At 36.8% G+C, this 22330-nt stretch overlaps 2 protein-coding genes and 1 long non-coding RNA gene across 4 annotated transcripts; 1 reads left to right on the forward strand and 2 right to left on the reverse strand.

The window, feature by feature from the left end:
- Nucleotides 1–3510: 3510 nt before the first annotated feature.
- Nucleotides 3511–7157, reverse strand: mustn1b (musculoskeletal, embryonic nuclear protein 1b). Its single transcript, XM_051911640.1, has 3 exons — nt 5914–7157; nt 5680–5800; nt 3511–3837 (listed from the first exon to the last, which is right to left on the reverse strand). The coding sequence occupies exons 1-3, from the start codon at nt 5920–5922 to the stop codon at nt 3731–3733; spliced, it is 237 nt and encodes a 78-aa protein (XP_051767600.1). The 5' UTR covers nt 5923–7157; the 3' UTR covers nt 3511–3730.
- A 1810-nt stretch (nt 7158–8967) lies between these two features.
- On the forward strand, nt 8968–10287 carry LOC127522067 (uncharacterized). Its single transcript, XR_007932519.1, has 3 exons — nt 8968–9444; nt 9967–10069; nt 10161–10287. It is a non-coding gene; the product is annotated as an uncharacterized LOC127522067 (long non-coding RNA).
- Nucleotides 10288–10726: 439 nt separating this feature from the next.
- Nucleotides 10727–22330, reverse strand: stimate (STIM activating enhance). 2 transcript variants are annotated; one of them, XM_051911639.1, is made up of 8 exons: nt 21387–22330; nt 17233–17281; nt 16964–17059; nt 16706–16827; nt 14858–14970; nt 14554–14631; nt 13747–13887; nt 10727–12665 (listed from the first exon to the last, which is right to left on the reverse strand). In XM_051911639.1, the coding sequence occupies exons 1-8, from the start codon at nt 21556–21558 to the stop codon at nt 12549–12551; spliced, it is 888 nt and encodes a 295-aa protein (XP_051767599.1). In that variant the 5' UTR covers nt 21559–22330; the 3' UTR covers nt 10727–12548. The 2 variants fall into 2 exon arrangements, with proteins under 2 accessions (XP_051767599.1, XP_051767598.1); XM_051911638.1 differs by having other exon boundaries at nt 10727–12689.

Raw genomic sequence — 22330 nt, forward strand, 5'->3', positions numbered from 1 at the left:
GAGTACACTGTTACGTCATCAGTTTCTGAGCGTTTTTCTGCATTATTCACGAGAACTCGTTCAATCCAAACACTGCGCCGCATTATACATTAGAAAGTCTCACTTCTCTTGTCTGTTTAACCCTCACTGTTGTCGTTCAGCGACATGGGTCGTAAGTGTGCGTTTCTTGGGTGCAACAACACAAAAGTATTGTTTGCCTTTCCCCGCGACTCAAGGGCTATATTTTGGGTGCAGGCGGCAGGTTTGCTGTGGCCTACCAACACACATGGGAAATATGTTTGCAACAAACATTTTACACCGGAGAGCTTTGTGAATTTGGGACCTGTAGAATCCGGTTTTGCACATCGCCTTGTTTTAAACAAAGATGCTGTGCCAATTCCTGTTAATCCTATCGTCTCCACAAATTTGGTAAGTGTTTGATGAAATATTCTTTATTTTTGTGTATGTTGTTTTTGCAAAATTTTATCGCCAACACTACTCTTTCAGTTTTAGGAGCAGACAGTCAAAATTAACCAGTTACTAAGTCATTATTCAATACTCTAGGCTATTGTTATTGTATTATGTATATAAAATAAAATGCTTGTTTTGAACTTTTATTCCAAGTACAATGTCTGCATCAATCAATGTAATAAAACGAGGCGGTTATTATTATGGATCAACTATGGACATAATTTTATCTGACTTTCCACGTCGACAGATTCGTCGCATGAGATATTCTAGGAAGTATAGATTAAAAAGCGTTATTTCTCATCATTTATAAACATTTGTATGAATATTGGACCGCTTTCATTTCGCGTTCCTAAGTATTTGACGCCGTTTAAAGAAACTTTACTATGGCATGTTCTCCTGTCACGCCCACAAACCACGCTCCCCTTAACATGGGACATTCGTTTATATGGATGATTAAACTTGTCAGAGCATTTAAGCAAAATTGTGAGTATTTTCTTTGCATCGCTAGTGTATCACAGGCAGATATGTGTCTGTAGTGTCTTCAGCTCTTGCAGTCTCTACTAATGAGACGATGAGTTGAATCAGGTGTGTTATATGAAGGAGACATACAAAATATGCAGTGCTGTGGGTGCTTCAGGATGGGTCTGAAAACCCCTGGCCTGTCCTGGATTCAAAGCCAAAGTGTAAATGATCATGGGAAGGCATTTTTCCACAATTTCAATAATAGCAATTGGGGGTTAGGTGCCTTGCTCAAGGGCACCTCAGTCATTTCCTGCCGGTATTTAGAATCGAACCCACAACCTTCGGTTACCAGTATGACTCTCGCTAGGCCACGACTGCCCCTAAATAAACACTAGACTTTATTTAATCTCGATTTTATGTAGCTCAAAAAGTAAAGAATGACACTAGCAAGGTCAGGAGTTTGATTCCCAGGGAAGGTGTGATCTCATTATACATAGCTTGAATGTAATGTGAAAAACTTGCAGTTTTCTCTTTAAATGCTCCTAAAAAAATGTAATGACCCTGCTTTCAATATGAATGATGAAACAGGCTGTAGTTATAACCACTGGAGATGTGAAGACTTTAAGTACAGCACCCTAATTTTCCCTCAATTTTTGTGAATAAGCAGCATAATTAAACAGTCGATTACATGTCACTTCATAAGTGCATAACCACAGTGATACTGCTGCTCACCTCACCTAAATAAGCCATAAATATAGCTATATAGAAACTCTGCCTAGGCCTATAAACCAGCGCTGTAATCAAACTCCATTGAAACAAATGTCTCAAAATAATGTGGCTTGCGAAGTGCAACATGAACACATGTTAAAACTCTCCCTTAAACTGTGAAATACACACAGTTCAATAATGATTCTAACAATTACAAATAATGTGAAAAACAGTTTTGTTTATTCGTCAAGTGGAAAATCTACTGCTGCATCTGTCAACACGATCCCAAGTTGAACCATAATACAGGCACCTGCTAAACAGGATATTTTTTTATTCCTTTCATGAAGTCTTTTACTTGTATCAAGGCATTTGTGGACTAGAAAAAGTATATTGTAGATGCATATATTGTAGTATTTCCTCTTTGGTTACTATAACGCTTCATAACAGTTTCATTCTTCCTTAGTCAGACGTGAATTTGCAGTTGTCTGCTTTGGCACATTTGGACAGTTCAGCTATTTTTTATGATATTATCTTTGGTCATTTATTGATTGTCATTTATAAACCTAAATTTAACCTTAGATTTTTATAGTTGTACAACATTCAGTGAATGTGTATCAAAGTTTGCAGGCCTTCTGACATTACAGTTTTTCTCAATCACTTTGACTTAACCTAAGTGCAATTGTCACAACATTTTTGCTGGAACATCAGAACTCTAATGCATGTCTGCAAAATCTAGTAACTCTCCAAAAACCTAGTTATTTTGTCAGTAAATTGGCCAATGCCACCAAAATAAGTGTTTTTGTCATTGTGTGAGCCATACTGGCTAAAATGTTTAGATGTTTTTCACCATGAAAATAGTTGTTATATACAAATTGTTTCTATATATAATATATATATATTTTTGTTGACAGTCTTTAGCTGAGCTTTTTAGATACAGATTTCAGCAGTAGGTAAACATTTACTGGGAAAAGTCAATACTATAGTACACAAAAAGAAAGTGAACATTTGTATGTATACAGTACATTTATTTTTGTAGAAATGTTCGATATAAACTGAAAATTCAGTTGCTTGTTCATTTTTACACACTGATATGTCTTCCCCTAACACCACCACACATTCTTACACATCTTCATATTGCTCATGTAACTACTCAAACTAACTGTTCAGAGATCTGAACTTGTTTTGAAAAAATAAAATGATTTCTCATTCAAGAATTGAGCCAAAGCAATTGAGAAAAACTAAAGGGATAAAAATTTTAGGAAAAGAATCCATCTCTGTGAGTCCATATAATGCAAGTGAATAGGTGCTTCTCGGTTGATGTTTGAAAAACCACACACAGCAATTGTGACAGTAATTTATACGACCCTCCTGGATGAATCAATATCTTCTTCTGAAGTAAAATGATAGGTGTGTGTAAGAAAAAGGTATAGAAAGAATCATCAGGGATGCCATGAAGGTGAGTAAATGAGAGAATTTTCATTTTTGGGTGAAAGTAAAATGTCAGGTAAACTGATTTACAGCCGGGATTCTGTTTTGTCACTTCACCAGCTGATGCGAATATCCCTGGCTGTTGTGCAGTTGTGGGAGTTGCTTCTTTGATGACACTCAGATTAGAGTATGATGTGAAACTGTCTCATGGATATAATGAACAATCACCCATATATAATTTTTACCTTCAACTTGACAAGGAAATCTTATTAGTGTGGTTAAATCCTTTAATGAGCATCAATTTTCATTTGTACTCCATCCTCCTTCCCCAAATTTGCATAGGCAGCACTTTTTTTTTTTTTTTACTAAACCACTATTGTGTGATGTAATATTTGCTCACATAGTTTGAAATGACAGGTCATAAACGGCATGACAGAGAAATCATACTCGGCGACTCAGTGATACATTTAAGAAATGTTTTATATAGAAAACATGATACTAGAAACTAGCACGTGCAATTTGAGAGAAACATATAGCAACATAAAACAGTATAAAAACATACACTATTAGTTGGAAATATGCAACATAAATATCCACATTATGGTTGATTAATTCATGATGTGGATGCTAAAAACGAAATCTATGCGCTATCAGGGCATTTGTCCATTCAGCACTTGATTCATCATTTGCCAAACACGCTTCCTGTTGGAGGTTTGGGTTTCTCAAGCACCGTCTCTCCTCCAGACCGAACTCCACTGAAAACAGACGGCGCCACCTTCCCCATGCGCTCTACAACAGACAAAAACAGATTCGTTTTCTTATATTTAAGTATGCATTACATAAAAACAGGGTTATTGTCGTTAACTAAAAGTATTAAAGACCAACTGTGGAGAAAATTAAGTTTTATAGCCCGCACGTCAACGTGCGGGGCGGGGCTATTAACTGCTGTGAAACAGGGGGTCTCGAGAGAAGCCAGGTTTTCCCGGTATATTTTTTCTGTTGATATTTTTCACTACTTTAATGTTGATGGCTGACACGTGTTCTGTTGTCGGATGCAAAGCTCAGAAAGGACAAATGGTGAGCCTTCATATATTGCCAAATGATCAGAAACTCCGATCTAAATGGGTGCAGTTTCTTGGGAATAATTGTAGAGTCCCTGCTAAACTTCCATCGAGGACCTATGTTTGCAGCAGGCATTTCCCAGAGAACTGTTTTGAAAACTTTATCATGACTAAGTTGGGTTTTGCTAGTAAACTTATATTAAAGCCCAACGCGATTCCATCAATTTACTCTGGGGACACAGCCAGCACCAACCATCATGCAGATACACCGGTAAGTTTCTTTTTCTTGTGTTCTATCAGTTTACTGTGTCAAATGCCAAATAATTTAGCCAGCGTTATCATGCCAACAATAGATGATGTAGCAGTGGTGTATTCAAAAGGCGCTTTACTCGCTTTCCATTTTTGAAACGTAGTACCTCGCGCAATATAGCGGATGAAATGTGTATGATGTTTATTATGATCAATTATATCTTTCTATGATGTTCAAAGCGTTTCTAAGGATGATAATTTTTAGAAGGCAGCTGTTTGACTCGGAGATGGCGAAAGAGAACAATGTATTTATAACATTAGCAACACATTATTAGCTGTTTGAAAAAGCCAAATGCTAATCACATGTATCCGACGTTGTAGAGAGTACGGTGGCCGAGAAGTGCAAAACAAATCACAATAGAGCGCAACAGTCGGTGAGCTACGAGGTTGTTTAATCCATGGTGTTCCTTCCTGCTGAAGCCAGCATTTTTTCACCTGATAAATTTTTTAAATAATCGTGTTTAACAGTGGAATCTTTTAATGAATCAGTTTTTGGTTTAAACATATATGGCTGAATTAAACCAATATTTGCCAATATTAAACCAATAATTATTCAGGTAGTCCAAGCGAGTGGAGGCAGGGAAAAATTAGCATATTCATGCATCCACGTATGCTAAATTCAAGCTATTTTAAGGCGTGAAGAAATTTTCACAGGGGAAAAAAAACATTTAAATATTTAATTTTGGTTATTAAAGATGCTTTTAAGGGATAAAATTGTTGACTGTAGTGGAACATTTCTGTAAATTAAAATAAAGCTTAAATAAAATATAAATATAGTTTGAAATATTAGCTGGAAATAAAGACTAAAACTGAAAAACAAAAACAAAAATTAAACCCAAATTGCAATAAAAAAAAGTAATAAAATGACAAAAGCACAAAGAGATTACTAAAAAAAATTAAAATTAACAAACTATAAAAATAAAAGCGAATTCAAAAGATTAATATAATACAACAACAAAAACAATGCTAACAATACTACTATATAGTATGCAATAATTGTTTATTATTATTATTATTATTATTATTATCGTGTTATACAATGCAATAGTACAGTATACCAGAGCAAGGCTTTGAAACCTTGTAATCTTTGTACAGTAATCAAAATAATGGTAAAAATGGTAAAAGTTTTACTGACTGAATTTGAAAGGTGTCAGATTTTTATATATAATTTTCAAAAAGACTATCCCTAATCTAATAAAAACTATAACAGCTAGTTTGTTTACTATTTACAATCAAAACTCGGAGATGACGGAAAACTCACCACACTCAACCATGACCTCATATGTCTTGCTCTTGACCTCTCCTTTCAGCCCCAGTTTACTGCGGGCTCCTTTCAGATCCTCCTCTTTTACAACTGGCCGCTTCTTCTTCTTGACCTCTGGCTGATAGAAATATAATTTTTAAAAAGAGAAATGTCTGCTGTAGTTAGCACTTAAATTGTTACACAATCATATACTTTTATTTCTAATCTAAACACTGAGTAAAGACATCATACCTGAGACATTCTGTATGGTTGCGGTCTGGTTTCTGGACAAGTTGTGTACTTTGTCTTTTCGTCCTGGCTCTTTTATACCCTTGTTACCAGCTCAGCGTGCCTCCCTCCCCCCTCTCTCTTATCATTATATATTATTAGCTCAGCAGTCAGTGTCAGAAAGCCTCTTTCTGAGTATGACTACTATGAACAGCTGAACACATTACAGACAAAACATTCTCCTATTCCTGCTTCATTGATGTATCATATGTTTAAATATATTTTGTTGCTACAAGTTAAAATCAAAGCATTGCAGATGTAAATGTGAGAATAAGGCAATTTTTGACAGCTGATACTGTCAACACTGTACATCAATCTGAACTAAATTGTTTTATAACACTAACCAATATAATTCATAACTGTAATGCTTAATAAAGTAAATAAATAAATTGGTAGTGACAAATGTGCATGATGCTGGAGATGTTAACATACCACCGAGATTATATAACCAAATCACTACTACACACTTTTCTGGGGTGGTGAGTCAGCCTTTGTGAATGAGTCGGGTACATCACCATGTGTGCGCCAATAAAAATAGATATTCAGAAACTGTTTTCACTTCAGTCATTGTGGTTGTACACTACTTTTTAAATGTTTGGGGTCAGAAAGATTTTTTTAAACGATTTTGAAAGAAGTCTCTTATGCTCACTGTGCTGCATTTATTTAATCAAAAATACTGTAAAAACAGTAACATTGTGAAATATTATTACAATTTAAAATAACTGTTTTATATTTGAATAGGCAATATCTTATAATGTAATTTATTCCTGTGATGGCAAAGCTGAATTTACATAGACAACAGGACGTTCTGAGGATGCACACCCAGTTTTATACAATTCTGCCAAAAGGGGGCGCTACAACTAAAGAACAATTATTACTCTGTAAAGATGATCTGTGAAGTTGAAAGTTGGTATGCATCTTTGGTGGACGGCCAGATCCTCTGTGACTTGGATACATTAGAAAACATGGCCTCCAGCAGCCAATTAATTTGCAATGCTAATAACATCAAAATGGCGTACCGTTACAAAAATGGATATTTTGTACATCTTGTGAAAATGTATGAGTACCAATTTTTGTGAAATAAGAAGCAACTTTGTTTTAGCTGATAACTCCATAACCATTAGGGCTGGGTATCAGTTCAGATGTCCCGTTTCGATCTGATTCTGATTCACAAGATCTCGATTCAGTGAATTCAATGATTAAATTTTCACTGGCTCCACCACAAAAAAAAAGTAATAAAGAAATAAAATAGTTATTGTTTTTGATCCATGTATTGTAATAAATAAGGTTATAACACTCAATATTTTAGATACCTGTGAAATTGAACAGTTCTCGATTCCATTTTCGATACCACAGTCAAAACTACTAATATAAATTTCAAAGATTATTAAAGACAAGTAAACAGTCATTAATAAAAAAAAAAAAAGAACAAATAATTAAACTACAAGCAATAGCACAAATACATAAATACAATAGAACAAACATACAAATGAAATAATGCTTTTAAGGTTTTTCAGGTAGGTCTAACAGTAGTTTTCAGGTACAGAAATTGAATAAAGTAATCAAATGTAAAATAACACTGCATATAATCTTCACAGTACAAATTAAAGATTAATCCTTATTAAAGTTACAAAAATGTTATTCAGTGAAGAGCAGGGAGAGATTTTCTGTCTTTGTGTTTTTATTGTTAATCAAAATGCAAGACAGCTGCAGGAATATTAGGTTGCTGTCACTTTAAGACTAATGCAGATCCAATAATGATACACATAAGTTCTTTCTCTACTGCTTACCATAACCGACTATGTTTACCTTGATACTCACAAAGACAGGCATTTTGAGAAAAAATTGTGTGAATTTGTCCGTTTAGGTGCAAGGAGAGGTGATAGAGAATTAATTGTATTATTTGACATCTGTGATGCACAGATGTGAGCGCTTTGGGTGTTTGCGCTGCGCACACAAAACAGTACATCTGTGCTGCAAAATGTTTCAAAAAGTGGTGGGGACATGTCACACCTGCAAATTATGCCTTTTTAAGCTCAAACAATAGCAAATCGAATTTTTATGATTATCTAAAAACTTTCTGCCATTCTAACTTAAAAAAAAAAAAAGTTTATTTTTTTGAAAGTCAGTTGACGTGTTGCTGTTACTCTGTTTCATTAAAGATTCAAGTGCTGGGAAAACAGTGCTGGGTAATTACTTACAAATTGTAATCTGTTACTGATTCCAAATTACATGACAAAAATTGTAGTTAGTAATGTTATCCATTACATTACACATTTAAGGTAATATAATCTGATTACTTTTAGGTTACTTTTGACCTAACTGGCTATGATTTTCCTCAAATATATTAAGCAGCACAGCTGTTTTTAAACATTACTACTAGTAGTAATAATTTAAAATATTAATATAGAATATTATTATTATAAATTGTAATATGTAACAATACTGATACTGTCTTTACTGCATTTTTAATCAAATAAACGCAGTTGGAACCATAGCATTTCAGTACCATACCATTTTTCATTTACCCCATTGTCTGTGTTTGTATGATCAACTCTTTGCGTTCTATATCTAAATGACCCCTCTGGGAGTAACAGGTTTAAAAATTAGTCTTTTCCTATTCCAGGAAAAACGGAGCAAAATATTGATGAGTCATCCAGCACTACACACGTTTTTGTCCAATCAGATGCTCTCTAGAACGACAATGTCCTTCCCACTAAATGATCTCGCTTCTCTTCACTAATCATGGTTCGTCGCTGTGTATTTGGCTGTTCTAACGCACGGACATTATTTTGTTTCCCAACCACAAACTGGTTACGAAGGAAGTGGCTGGAGTTTATACATTTCGAAGAGGGGGCTATTTGTGCCAGCTCGCGGCTTTGTGACAGGCATTTCTCTGATGAATCCTTCACCAATTTGGGGATGGTTACTGCGGGGATAACATGCTACCTTACATTAGCAGACACGGCCGTTCCCTCTATGTACACTGTAGGCGCTTCCCCTCCCGCACGAGTAAGTATTGTCTTCAGAAGTTTGAGGCATTACATTAAGATCAAAATACAATCATCAAGCTCTCCGCCTTTCTTGCCTGCTCTGCTCAGTGACGTAACAGTCTTTTGAACCGGATCTTTCGAACCGATTCTTTGAAACGAAGTCGAAAAGAACCTGTTCGCGTCACAAGCGTCGGATTTCCAAGCACTGAGTGAGAGAGCATAGCCAGCGACAGATATGGTGAAAAGGTGCGTTTTGGGTTGTTATCCGCACAATACATTGTTCCCTTTCCCCAAACTACAGTGGTTGCGAGCCCGCTGGCTTGAATTTTTGCATTTTGAGGAAGGAGGAATATCGGATAGCTCGCGTTTGTGTGCGAGCCATTTCGCCCCAGCATGCTTCACAAATTTACAGCAGTACCAAATGGGCTTCGCTGACTTTCTGAACCTGATAGATACGGCTATCCCGACGATATACACCGTTGGTCCAACACCGAGTGTGAAGGTGAGTAGTTACGCTTGGTCAACATCGCCGTTTATTCTATCGAAAAACCGCCCACTTAGACCGGAAGTGGCAGTCTGACTGACATATAGAACGACCAATCACGTTCGTTATGTCTTTAAAGCGACAGTTCACCAAAAATGGAATTTCTTTCATTGTTTACATACTCGCCTTCATGATTTTACAAACCTGTATGACTTTCTTTCTTCTGCTGAACACGAAAGAAGGTGTTTTTAATAATGTTGATAACCAAACAGCTTTGGTTACCATTGACTTCCATTATATGGACCAAAAAAGACTGGAACATTTCTCAAAATATCTAAAGAAAGAAAGTTGGTAAATCTAAAATCGGATGTACCACAATAATAGACAAAAGTGCAATGGTAGCTTATTCAAATAATGCTTCAGTAGGTCGTAAACTTTAAAATGTCCATGGTTCACGGTTATGTTGCTTGCTAACAACAAAAGAGCTTTAGAAGAATGTTTGCATTGCCTTATTGCTATACTGCTGCATCTCTCCAACAGCCAATGACACGAGAGGTGGGCTGCCAATGTAATGCTCCGGTTTTGAAGAGTGTGGCGGTCCAAGCAGTACTCACCCAAAAAAAGCCAAAACGGAGGAGTAAAGGTAACATTTTAATTAGAAGTTCACTTGTGAATTAAGTTTTGCATTGTGGTTCACCGGTTTGATTTTTCCCTTTTGTGTGGTTTAATATCAGCAATTCAAGTCAAACCGCTTGTGAGTAACTGTGCTAGTGTGTCCTGCTCTGATGAAGACTTTCCAGTCAAATCCGAATCTTCATTCACATTAACACCAATTAAAAGGCCACGAATGGAGGATTTCTCAGAGGGGACATCATACAGCTCAGAGGAACCAACAGATGATACCCACGTGCCTGATATCATTCAGGAGGAAGATATAAAGTAAGTTAAATCCAGAATATGATTAAAGGTCCGTTCACACCAAGAATAACTATAACCATTTTAGTATCCACACTAATATACATTAACTTTGTTTAATATGAAGAGCACAGCAGTTACCATGTCTGCCACTTTAAATGCTTGAGCTCAGGTGAATTCTGATTGGCTGTCAATGTTTTTGTAGTTCATCAGCTGGAAGAATCTTTCCCAGAGCAATTCCAACTGTTTTTTTTTTTTTTTTTTTTTTATTATTGTTTTGTATTGTGGACTTCCCTATCCTAATACAATTAGAATTTTTGTTAAACTATTTATTTTTGGTTTTAATGCATGTCAAAGTTGCAGATCATAAAAACACACAAATAGCTGATTTTACACTTGTTTATTGAAAAAGCATACATAAGTTCATGATTTGTCAGTAACTCTAAATCATCTAATATTGTTTAGTACTTAAAACCCCTCTCCACATCCAATTTATTTCATTCTCTTGCAACCGTAACCAAGATCACTCTCTAATAATAGTCAGATTCAAACCTGGAGAGGGAAAGGCAGTTACATTTCCACCTAGACAAAATCCTTATCAGTAATCATGTTCATCCAGCAGGCTTGACCAGAAACCCACTTTCAATTCATCCCTGTAAAACACAAACTGTGTGCAAACATATTACTCCCACAAACTTGGTCCATTAAATGTCAGTTAGACAATACAAACAATAAGACAATTGGTCCTGTACTCCCAATTTCATTTACTCCAACTCTAAACCTACAGGCATCTTCCTCTTCACATTAAAGATTACAAATAATCTGACAGATGACAGTCTGTTTAAAATTTCTGCAGAGAATGCAGGTTGCAATGCATTATTCTCCAAATATCTGTGCTTTAGTGTTGGAATAAAATCAAATGCTCCATAGAGCAGAAAAGCGTGAGAGTGGATGAGAAAGTATTTGGAAGAAAGACCCACTGGTTTAGCGTTTAACTGCTAAATATTAAGTAGAGGTGCAGGGGTAATGCTTAAAGACAAAAAAAAAAAAAACAACGAAGGTAATACCGCACACAAAGAGACAACAATGCAACACCAAACTGTGTAAGAGGTTACGTCCTGTAACATAGCACCTTCCCTGCAATAAGTAGCAAAAATGAAAATTTAAAAGGACACTTCACCCAAAAATGAAAATCATAATAGATTAGTCACCCTCATTTACTTCCAAACCTCTATGACTTTCACTCTTCTGTGAAACAAGACATTTTGAAAAAAAAAAAAAAAAAAAAAACCTTTTTTGTGTGCGTTTATACAATGGAACTCAATGACATTTTTGGACTGCAACATTATTCAAAATATAATTTGCATTGCATTAAATGACTTTAATTTCTGGGTGAACTGTCCCTTTAATAGGCCACAAAAAAAAAAGAGAAAAAAAAAACAAATACAGGGAAAACATTAATGGCAGAAAAAACACAGAAACACACTGAATTGAGGCAGATACTCTTTCAAAAACCAAACAGCAAGACAAGCCATTAGATTAGTGTTATGAAACAGCCACCCCTGGAATTTTGTACCTTGTCAATTTGGCTGCTGCCTAATGGTTAAAAACACACATTGCAAGACCGTACCAACTGTATTATAATACCAGCTCATAACACTGCTGACGTGCACAAAATTTTCTGCTGCAGCCACGCTTACAAACACGTTTAGGAACCGACTATGAGTGACCTTGAACAGTTCGCCCAAGTGTGATCAATCACATGCATACAGTTAAAGGTACTTATCTCAGCAGAACAACATCAGCATGTTATTTGTATAGGTTTAGACTGATTTTTTTTTTTTTTTTTATCAGTTCAAATGTTAGACAGATGCAAGGAGATGTAGCTGGGTTGTATATCCACTGCAGAACCACATGATGTTTAAGCAGAATTATGAATGTGCAAAAAAAAAAGTGAAAATATGGTCCGATCATCTCCCAATAGGCTGGTCAGATGATTGATCCCTCAATCATCTGTGGCATAGAATAGCAAAAATCTTTCTGGTAATGTCAGGAGGGTCCTCTCGTGTGTGTTTACTGGAGCCTGGGTCCGTTACCCCACAATTCATAGACTTAGTCATTATGCCCCTCACTTGCTGATCTGTGCTCTGGTAAATGAGTTGAGGCCTCCCTCGTTCCCATGACCCCAAGTCCAAATCGATTTGAATTCAAACTGGAATACCAAGACGGTGCTTCTTTTTCTTAACAGGCTTGAGCCCTATGATTCTTCGTATATCGTCGTCACCATCTGAATCCTCCATTTCGTCATCTGCGGAGAACAGGATCTGACCAGCAGAAGAGGAAGAGCGCTAAACAAAGACAGTTCAGCTAATCATCATCTTTAAAAACAAGCAGGTGATGACATTTCATCCTAAAAAGTGGAATACTCCTTGCAAACATGAATATGTAAAATAGGTAACATTCTCAATTGCATTCTGACTGAGCTGCTCATCCCTTTACAAGTGAGAAAGATGGACTACAATCACTTGACTATAATATTTGACACCTACATGGTGTGTGGATGGAAATGCTACACTAAAGTGACTGCTGTTCTCACTGTCAAGTTTCCTGCTCAAATGACTTGCCTTGTGTCAAATCTATCACTATTGACAGGTGTTGAAAAAGTTAGTAGCAAGAAAATATCAGGAAACCACATTCTGAGTTCTGTTAATCCTCCAATTATCAAGGTAATCTGTCTTCCTTTGAAAATCAAGTGTTCCCAGAGTTCATTACTGGATGTTTTGTGGTCTGTGTAACCCATTCTTGAAGGCACAACTGCTTCATTAGATTGTAAACTTACTGACTTCCCATGGTTACATATAGGTCTGAAGTGTTGGGAAAGAGTGAGGAACAGTCCTACACATGTAATGGTCATGCATATATACTATGTGAAAAAGGGATGTACCATCTAAGACATGGGTAGAGGAATGATTTTGAATTTGGCACTGTAGGTCAGAGAAAACCCCAAGTATGAATGCTGTCATTCAAAGATATCTGAGAAGCAGTAAAAGTATCAGATCTCCCTTGTCCAGACTTTTGTTTTGACAGTTTTATACATTCCATTTAAATGTTCTAATTTGTCATCAGTTGTGATTTATTTTGTGCAAATTTCTAGTACTCTGTGTTTAAAACATACAAATCATCTAAGGTCTAATAGAAATGCGACAGTTACAAAACCTCTGAGTGTGACCCGGGTCAAACTGATTGAATCATTTGGACCAGATCACGTTGTTGGTGCTAATGTCACAAATTATTTTGTTAATTTAATTAAAGTTTTATTCAATTAACAGCTGGTAGTAATTTTTTCCTCATTTCTATCACTTCAAATTGGTTCAGCAAGGTATCAAGGTATTGGTATCAACTTACTTCTGATTCAGAGTCATCATGTGACATTGCCCGTCTGTAGCGCACTTTGCTGTTGCCGCGAGGGTCGTCTTCTGCTTCCAGCTTGGCTTTTGTTCTGCCCTTCTTCATTAGGAAGTTATCCACCACCCAGAACATCAGAGCCTGGATATACACACACAGAGGCAAATGTTTAAATAAACAGATGTGTTAAAACATAGACAGATCTACCTGTCATAGATTTGATGAATTGTTATGAGAAGGCTGCCAATATTTCTCTACCCAAGAAACAATCAGTGAGGAAAAATATTGATATGGTTATGTACAAATACATAGCATAAATATATACAAAACACTACAATATCATTAAAATTACCAATGTAAGGATGACATTGCCATTCAAGAAAATAATTTTATTCAGCTACATGCATTAAATTGATCAGTGACAGTAAAGACATTTATAATGTTACAAAAGATTTTCATTTCAAATAAATGCTGTTATTCATTAAAGAATCCTTAAAGCACAACTGTTTCTACCACTGATAAAAAATGTTTCTTGAGCACCAAATCAGCATATTAGAATGATTTCTGAAGGATTATGTTACACTGAAGAGTAATGATGCTGAAAATTCAGCTTTGACATTACAGGATTGACATTTTAAAACATATCAATTTAGAAACAGTTATTTCGAATTGTAATAATATTTCACAATTACCATATTTTTGATCAAGTAAATGCAGCTGTGGTGAGCATAAGAGACTTCTTTCTAACATCTTACTCGCCTAAAACTTTTAAACAGTAGTGAAACATGAAGGGCGATTGTCACTTACATTCACGAAAAACGGGACGATTAGCATGACAATAGCCAACTCCAGATGAGGGTTGGTTATGGGGTTGAGTGTAGCCAGCTGTCCAACACACACAAACACCAACCAAATACATGATAATCAGGATAAATTACAGAGACCACAATTTGTTTACAATGATTCAGAGATTTTTGGGTGGGATATTCATTTAACTGCAAGTTAATAAATCAGTACTATAATGATATGTGATGGTAATACATTTCTTTAGATATGTCAGTAAGCTCTCAACATGAACCACAAACCATTAGAATTTGAACACCTGACTGACCTTCTTCCATTGTGGGATGAGGAGGACCAGCATGATCATGACCTTCTCAAACATTATGATGAGGATGTAGAGAGCGCACTGACCTGCCCAGGCGCTGCACTGAACCGGCTCACCTACATGCAAGCATTACAAACAATACAACACTTTAAAATTGTGGTTCTTTCAAGGGGGCCTCAAGATGACCTAAAATGATTTAAAATAAAATTTCTTATTGTTTTCTTAATATACTCACTTATTATATAAATTTTAAATACAAAAAGTTACAGACTACAGAATTAAAATTTCCTAACAATTCACTCACCCCAATGTCATCCAAGATGTTTATGATTTTTTTTCTTCAGTCAAAAAGAAATTAAGGTTTTTGAGGAAAACATTCCAGGATTTTTCTCCATATAGTGGACTTCAACGGTTACCAACGTGTTGAAGGTCCAAAGTGCAGTTTCAGTGCAGCTTCAAAGGGCTCTACACGATCCCAGTCGAGGAATAAGGCTCTTATCTAACGAAACGATTGGTCATTTTCTTACAAAAAAAAAAAAATTAGATACTTTATCCACAAATGCTCAACTTGCACTAGCTCTGCGATGCACCACGCATTACGTAATTAAGTTGGAACGGTAACGCGTGACATCGGCGTAAGTACCATGGTAGAGTGAAAAACTCCATCTCATTTTCTCTTAATTACAAATTAAAAATCGTCTAACAGTTTTGTTTTACCTTTTTTTGTAAAGGGCGTTTGACTTAGTCTTTGCATGTTCGCTTTGTAGACACTTCCTTGGTGCTTCTGCCTACGTCACACGTGACCTTTCCAAAGTGATTACGTAATGTGTGGTGCATCGCAGAGCTAGTGCAAGATAGATGAGCATTTGTGGTTAAAAAGTATATAATTTTTTTGAGGGAAAAAAAAAAAAAAAAATCGTTTCACTAGATAAGACCCTTATTCCTCGGTTGCGAATAATGTAGAGCCCTTTGAAGCTGGACTGAAACTGCAACTTGGACCTTCAACCCGCTGGTAACCGTTGAAGTCCACTATATGGAGAAAAATCCTGGAATGTTTTCCTCAAAAACCTTAATTTCTTTTTGACTCAAGAAAGAAAGAAAGAAAAACATCTTGGTTGACATAAGGGTGAGTAAATTATCAGGAAATTTGAATTCTGAAGTGAACTAATCCTTTGATCTAGTACAAACAAGTAAATCACAAAGACTAGAAAGTCACAGGGCCTTTGAATATTGTGAGAAATGGGGGGCCTTGGAGTAAAAAGTTAAGAATCACCGCTTTAAAACGTGAATTTCTTCATAAATCATCATAAATGTATCTCACTGCCTATGAGATCCCACAACCTTGTATGTGCAGTTCAGTTGTTGGTCAAAAAAAGAAGAAAAAAAAAAAAGAAAATGGTGTTGTAATTGGTTGTTTGAAAAAAGTAATTTAATTTATACATATTTTCTACCAACAAATCAGCATTTCAGTCTTCAGTAGTCCCTTGGTTTCCTCTAAAGCTCATCTAAATTAGTTCAAGATCATGAGATTATAGTGCCTTTACAAAAAAACGCTGCCTGTTAAAGTCACTGATTAGACAGATTATTTGGTTTCAGACAGTCATCATAGTCTGTGAAGAACAAGATTTCTATCATAATTCCAAATGAGTTTCGTTCAGTGAACTCAAATCGGACAATGCTTAGAAATAAAAGGACTGACTCAATTTCTCATCCATGAGTCTGAGGCCCGTTCTCTGTATACGAGGCCACATTCACATAAAGAAGCTCAGTGGAAGTGTCAAGTCCATAATGAAATCACGGTTCCCACTGGACTTTTAATTTACTCCAAACAACTGATGTTAAGGCTCATACCATATTCTCCAAAACGCAGCGAATCCCACTGTCTCCATTCAACCACAGCGCTAACCGCCTTCACGCCGCCATAGATCACCAGCATGCCCAGTGTTGCATCCAACAGGAAGTTGATTAGATATCTATGGAAACCACACAGAGAGTTGGGTTACTGAGCACAGACGATTATAAATATGTAAAAATCACAGACACAAAACACTGTGGGAAGTACAACGATGTGTGGGGGGAACATTTACAACGACGCGCACACAGACTCACAGTGAACATGGGTCCTCCTCTGTGAGGTCAGACAGGTAGACATTGGCAAAGTGAATAAACAGCATCCCTATGGCCTGTTTGGAGGTGTCCAGAAACCTGAGAGAGGTGAAGGGGAGGAGGGGGCGGTGAGAGGAAGGAGACCTGGTTAGAACTCACCGTTAAAGGCTACAGAGGGCCGCTAGATGAATCTCAGGTCAGTGGAGTGCAGCATTGACCGTGCATGTGTTTAAGAATCTAGTGCTTGCTAATGACACAAAATGGCGGTTTACCAAATTCTCCAGGGTCTCCGTTCGTGCTTGGGCTCCCTGAAGCGTTTCACTGTGGAGAGGAAACAGAAGCTTTCATATTGGTAGCAGGAAAAATGTGGTCATCAATAACATCTGCCACATCAGAGTAGTGTTGATTCTAAAAACTCTTTGCTGGCTCTCTCTGATATAGTGCAACAAAAACACAGGTCAATAAATGATGCATAACATTAACATTTCGAAAGGGGAAGAGAAGAATGAGGAACTGCTTCATCATGGGTTTAAAGAGCTTCCTACATTCAAATGCAAAAACAAACCTGTAAAAAATGAATTGAATTCTAATTCTATTTTCTTCTAAGAAATAATAAGATATTATGGCAATTACATTTTAATTAAAGAAATTAGAAAAAAAAAAAGAAAAAAAAATCAAGCTCATCATAGTAGAGGAGTATGAACTGAATTTTAAAGTTTTAAATATACTATTCTGACAACAAAAACATAGCATCATAAGTGGCATCAGACAGTAAAATGACTGCAGTTGCTTGCAAGGGTTGCTTTTAAAGAAGTGAGAATTGCTGTTTTTTTGAGCAGTGGAAACCGCTAGTGCAGCCACCCTAGTTGCCAAACGTGACCCAATGGTTCACACAAATAAAGGACAGCCTGTTTAACACAATGGCTGTTTGTTTGTGTACAGCTATTAACTGCGCGTCTCCTGAACACCATCTCCAACTCTTTACAATAAAGTTTGCATAACCACTGAGAGTAGATGACATGCAACTTAAAATTTCACACATCTGTATATGTCTAATTTACTCCGTTCTATTGGACTGCTGTTGTAATTTATGTTTTTATCAGGTCTATTGAGTTATTAAAGGTTAATTCAACCAAAAATGAAAATTCTGTCATTAATTACTCACCCTCACATCGCTCCAAACCTGCAAGACCTTCATTTATCTTTGGAACACAAATTAAGATATTTTTTATCAAATCCGAGAGCTGTCTGACCTCCGATAGACTGCAACACCATGACCACTTTCAAGGCCCAGAAAGGTTCTCGCCGCTTCATAACATTAAAGGATTAGTTCACTTTCATATAAAATTTTCCTGATAATTTACTCACCCCCATGTCATCCAAGATGTTCATGTCTTTCTTTCTTCAGTCGAAAAGAAATTAAGGTTTTTGATGAAAACATTCCAGGATTATTCTCCTTATAATGGACTTCAATGGCCTCCAAACGGTTGAAGGTCAAAATTATAGTTTCAGTGCAGCTTCAAAGGGCTTTAAACGATACCAGACAAGGAATAAGGGTCTTATCTAGCGAAACGATCGGTCATTTTTGAAAAAAAATTTATATATATTTATATAAACAAATGATCGCCTTCCAAGTGCTTCCGCCAAAACCGTACTTTCATATTCTTCAAAAAGCTTACGCTGTATGTCCTACGCCTTCCCTATTCTACTTACGGAACGAACGCAGCGCCAGTTACATTTTTTCCGTAAGTAGAATAGGGAAGGTGTAGGACATACAGCATAAGGCCATTGAAGTCCACTATAAGGAGAATAATCCTGGAATGTTTCATCAAAAACCTTAATTTCTTTTCGACTGAAGAAAGAAAGACATGAACATCTTGGATGACATGGGGGTGAGTAAATTATCAGGAAAATTTTATATGAAAGTGAACTATTCCTTTAAGGTTGAATCACTGTAGTCACATGGACTATTTTAATGATGAGTTTACTACCTTTCTGTGCCTTGAAATTGGTCACTGTGTTACAGTCTATCGGAGGCCAGATAGCTCACAGACTTCATCAAAATTATCGTAATTTGTGCTCCATATATGAACGAAGGATTTAGAATTTAGAATATGCCGAATTTGTTACCATTAGAACAAGTTAAAGCACAAACTTATGTGCATACGAACATGTGAATTAGGTGGACTTTTTTCATTCGAATTTTTCCTGTGTGTAGAAATAATCAAATTAAAATGAAATAATCAAATCAAAATAAAATAATCCATGCAATTATTAGTCAACGAGGAGACCCAATGTTTATAATCGCTTAGTGCTTAGAAATCTCAATATCATCTTTTCTCTGTGTCGTTATTGTTTTAGTTGTAGTTTTGACTCCACTGTTCTAACTAAGAGTTTTTAGAGTGATTTTTAAAACTTTATGGTTATAGTTATTGTTCTTGGTACAGGCAGCCCTTTAGTCTTCTTAGGTTCTTTCATGTCAATGAGAGTCCAAAGGGGTCTGTGAATGTCCTACACAGCTTAAGAACCCATCTGAGAGGGTATGGCCAATCAGAAGCCAAAGAAAATCCAATATGGGGTTTGTTATGTACCCTGTAAATGTGCTCACACACACTCTTTAATTAAATCACTGTGTCAGCGCTGCATAACTCACTGACATGCCCTGACCTGCCTGCCTCTGGAACCAAACCTTCAAGTCTTCAATGAGTCAAATTGAACTGATGGAAGTCCCTTTAAAGTCATGATTAAAATGGAAGTAGAAACAGATCTTTTCTTACATCCAATTGTAACGGATTATCAGAAAAAGTAGGGCGAGGACTTGTCCTATGCATCAGTTGTTGACGCACCCTTTTCACATTCCCAGGGTTCTCAGAAGCAGAAGTTGGGTTAACTTCAATGGTGGTGGTGAACAAACGACAACAAATATAATTTTTGCGTTCCCATTTGCCCCAATAGCAAAAGAAAAAAAATCCACGATAGCATTTCTATGGCTTCCCAAAAGAGGAAAAAACATTGATCCCCAGTTTCACAGACCAGGCTTAAGCTTAGTCCCAGACTAAGGGTGCGTTCACACTTGGCATGTTTGGTTCAATTAAAATGAACCCTGGTTCGATTGCTTTATTAGTGCGGTTCACATGTGTGAACGCTGCCATCCAAACCCTGGTGCACACCAAACAAGCGGACCGAGACCGCTGAAAAGATGGGTCTCTGTCCACTTTCAAACAAACTCCGGTGCGGTTCGAATGATATATGAACGCAACATAGACCAAAGACATGTAAACGAACCAAAAACAGGAAGAAGAGACCCTAAAAAGGACAGAATGCTCACGCATATATAGATTTTTTCTTGTCATAGTCTGTTGCCCATCACAGTTCGGTACGCAGCAGATCGTTTGTATGTGTGACGGAGGGACACACCAAACGAGCCAAGCGAACCAAACCAAAAGTGTGAACAGACCCTAAAATGCACGTCTTAACTGAAAGCAACTTGCACTGACATATCTTAAAATATGTCAGTGCCATTGTTTTGTCTCAAGATGCACACCGGTAATGTTTTTTTCTAAGTCACATTTATAAATACTAAATATTAAAAGTCCTAATTGAACTAAGGCATAATCCTGGCTTAATCTAAGCCCTGTTTGTGAAACCAGGCCTAAGAGATTGATTAGGTTGGTTTAGAAGAAAGAAAGATGTCAAATTTGCCATTACTCCCTCAGTCATTGTATTGGAAACGCTCACACACCTGTCTTAAATTTTTTTTTATTGTTGTTGTTGTTGTAATTTATGTCCAATGTCATAAAACACAACATCTTCCCCCAGTTTCACAAACAAGGCTTAAGCTAGTTCCAGACTAAAATGCATGTTTGAGCTGTTTTAACTGAAAGAAATTTGTACTGGCAAATCTTAAAATATGTCAGTGCCATTATTTTGTCTCAAAATGCACACCAGTAATGTTTTTTCTCTAGTGAACCTTTATAAAAGCTACTCAAATATCCTAATTGAACTAAGGCATAATCTTTATTTAGGCTAAGTCCTGTCTGTGAAACCAGGCCATTGTGTTATAAATGTACATATATATATATATATATATATATATAAATTATTCTTGAACTGTCCAAAGTATTTAAAGGGAAAAGGTTTCATTAAAACATTTTAACATTAGACGTAAAGTTTTAATGTTTAATTCGCTAGAATTGTTCTATAGTCTATACAGTATTTAATGCAATTACATCACAACTAATTAAATCACAGAAAATTTAAGAGTAATCTCTTACTTTACTTTTCAAGGGAAAAGTAATTGAATTGCAATAACTAATTAGTTATTAATGCATTAATGCTTAGTAAATGCATCACACCCAACACTATCTACAACATGCATTCAGAAAACAGAATTTTCATTACATGAAGACAGTAACCCTATACTTACACATAAGGGTACTAAAGGCCACCACTCCCAGCAGGCCCTGCAGGAAGATGCCGAAGGTGTCCATGAAGTCCCCGCTGGAGCAACCCCGGGCATTAGGATCAGTGGGTGAGGAGTTGGAGGATGCAGACGGCAGCTGACCCGGCGAAAGCACACTGACCCCAACACCCGCCATTGCGCAACACTAACTAGATCACGAGTGTTTAAAAGAGCCACTAAATCTCAGTCTCGGGTAGTGGAGGTGATCGACAGGACGATGACACAGCTATCGCACATAATGAAGGCTCTCTTATGAGCCTCCAGTCACGGTTAGTGAAGCGCAGATGTATCGTGTTTCATACTGGACCTCGATGCGTCGCCATCCAGCTGTGAGCTACCTACTATCTGTCAGCAGGTTGTGATGTATAAACATCCTCTTTAGCACGGAGTAAACATGTTACATACTCAGATGTGTAACATTGATGCTCAAAGCTACAACACACACGTTGTCATGGAGACATTTATCGGTTAGATTATTTAGAGCGCGTGCAGTTAGCTGCCAGACTACAATAGTGTGGCTTTACGGTTAAATTAAAGCAGTCAAACGGTTACGGCTAAATTAAGTCAAGAAATAAGGCGTTTAAAACTTCGCTTGCCGTTATAACTCGTTTAGAAATGCAAAATAATAAGCGGCTGATTGGGTAGTTCTGTTTTTTTTTATAGCGAGAGTCCAGTCAGGCGGTCTTGCTAGCAAACCAGCTGAGGAAAATCCTGCCACCGTTGCTTCCAGGAGAAGAGTTGATTTTGAATCCGCTCAGAATGATGAAGGTCGCCGTCCAAACTACTCACATACGTATTTGGTAAAAAGATGTTATCAATAAAGGAGCGACACTTCCTTTCCCACTGTATTCAGGTGCCGTTTCCACTCATTTACGCGACGATCTACTGCGTCATCACTGTGTCACGTC

Source organism: Ctenopharyngodon idella, chromosome 11 (genome assembly GCF_019924925.1).
Source record: "Ctenopharyngodon idella isolate HZGC_01 chromosome 11, HZGC01, whole genome shotgun sequence".
NCBI lineage: Eukaryota > Metazoa > Chordata > Actinopteri > Cypriniformes > Xenocyprididae > Ctenopharyngodon > Ctenopharyngodon idella.

Coding starts and splice junctions, on each gene's coding strand:
- mustn1b (XM_051911640.1), bottom strand. Junction 3,838..5,679: donor TGAGGTCATGGTTGAGTGTG/GTGAGTTTTCCG, acceptor TGTCTGTTGTAG/AGCGCATGGGGAAGGTGGCG.
- stimate (XM_051911638.1), bottom strand. CDS start 21,558: ATGGCGGGTGTTGGGGTCAGTGTGCTTTCGCCGGGTCAGCTGCCGTCT. Junction 17,282..21,386: donor GGCCTTTAGTACCCTTATGT/GTAAGTATAGGG, acceptor TCCTCTCCACAG/TGAAACGCTTCAGGGAGCCC. Junction 14,971..16,705: donor GCTGCGTTTTGGAGAATATG/GTATGAGCCTTA, acceptor GCTTGCATGTAG/GTGAGCCGGTTCAGTGCAGC.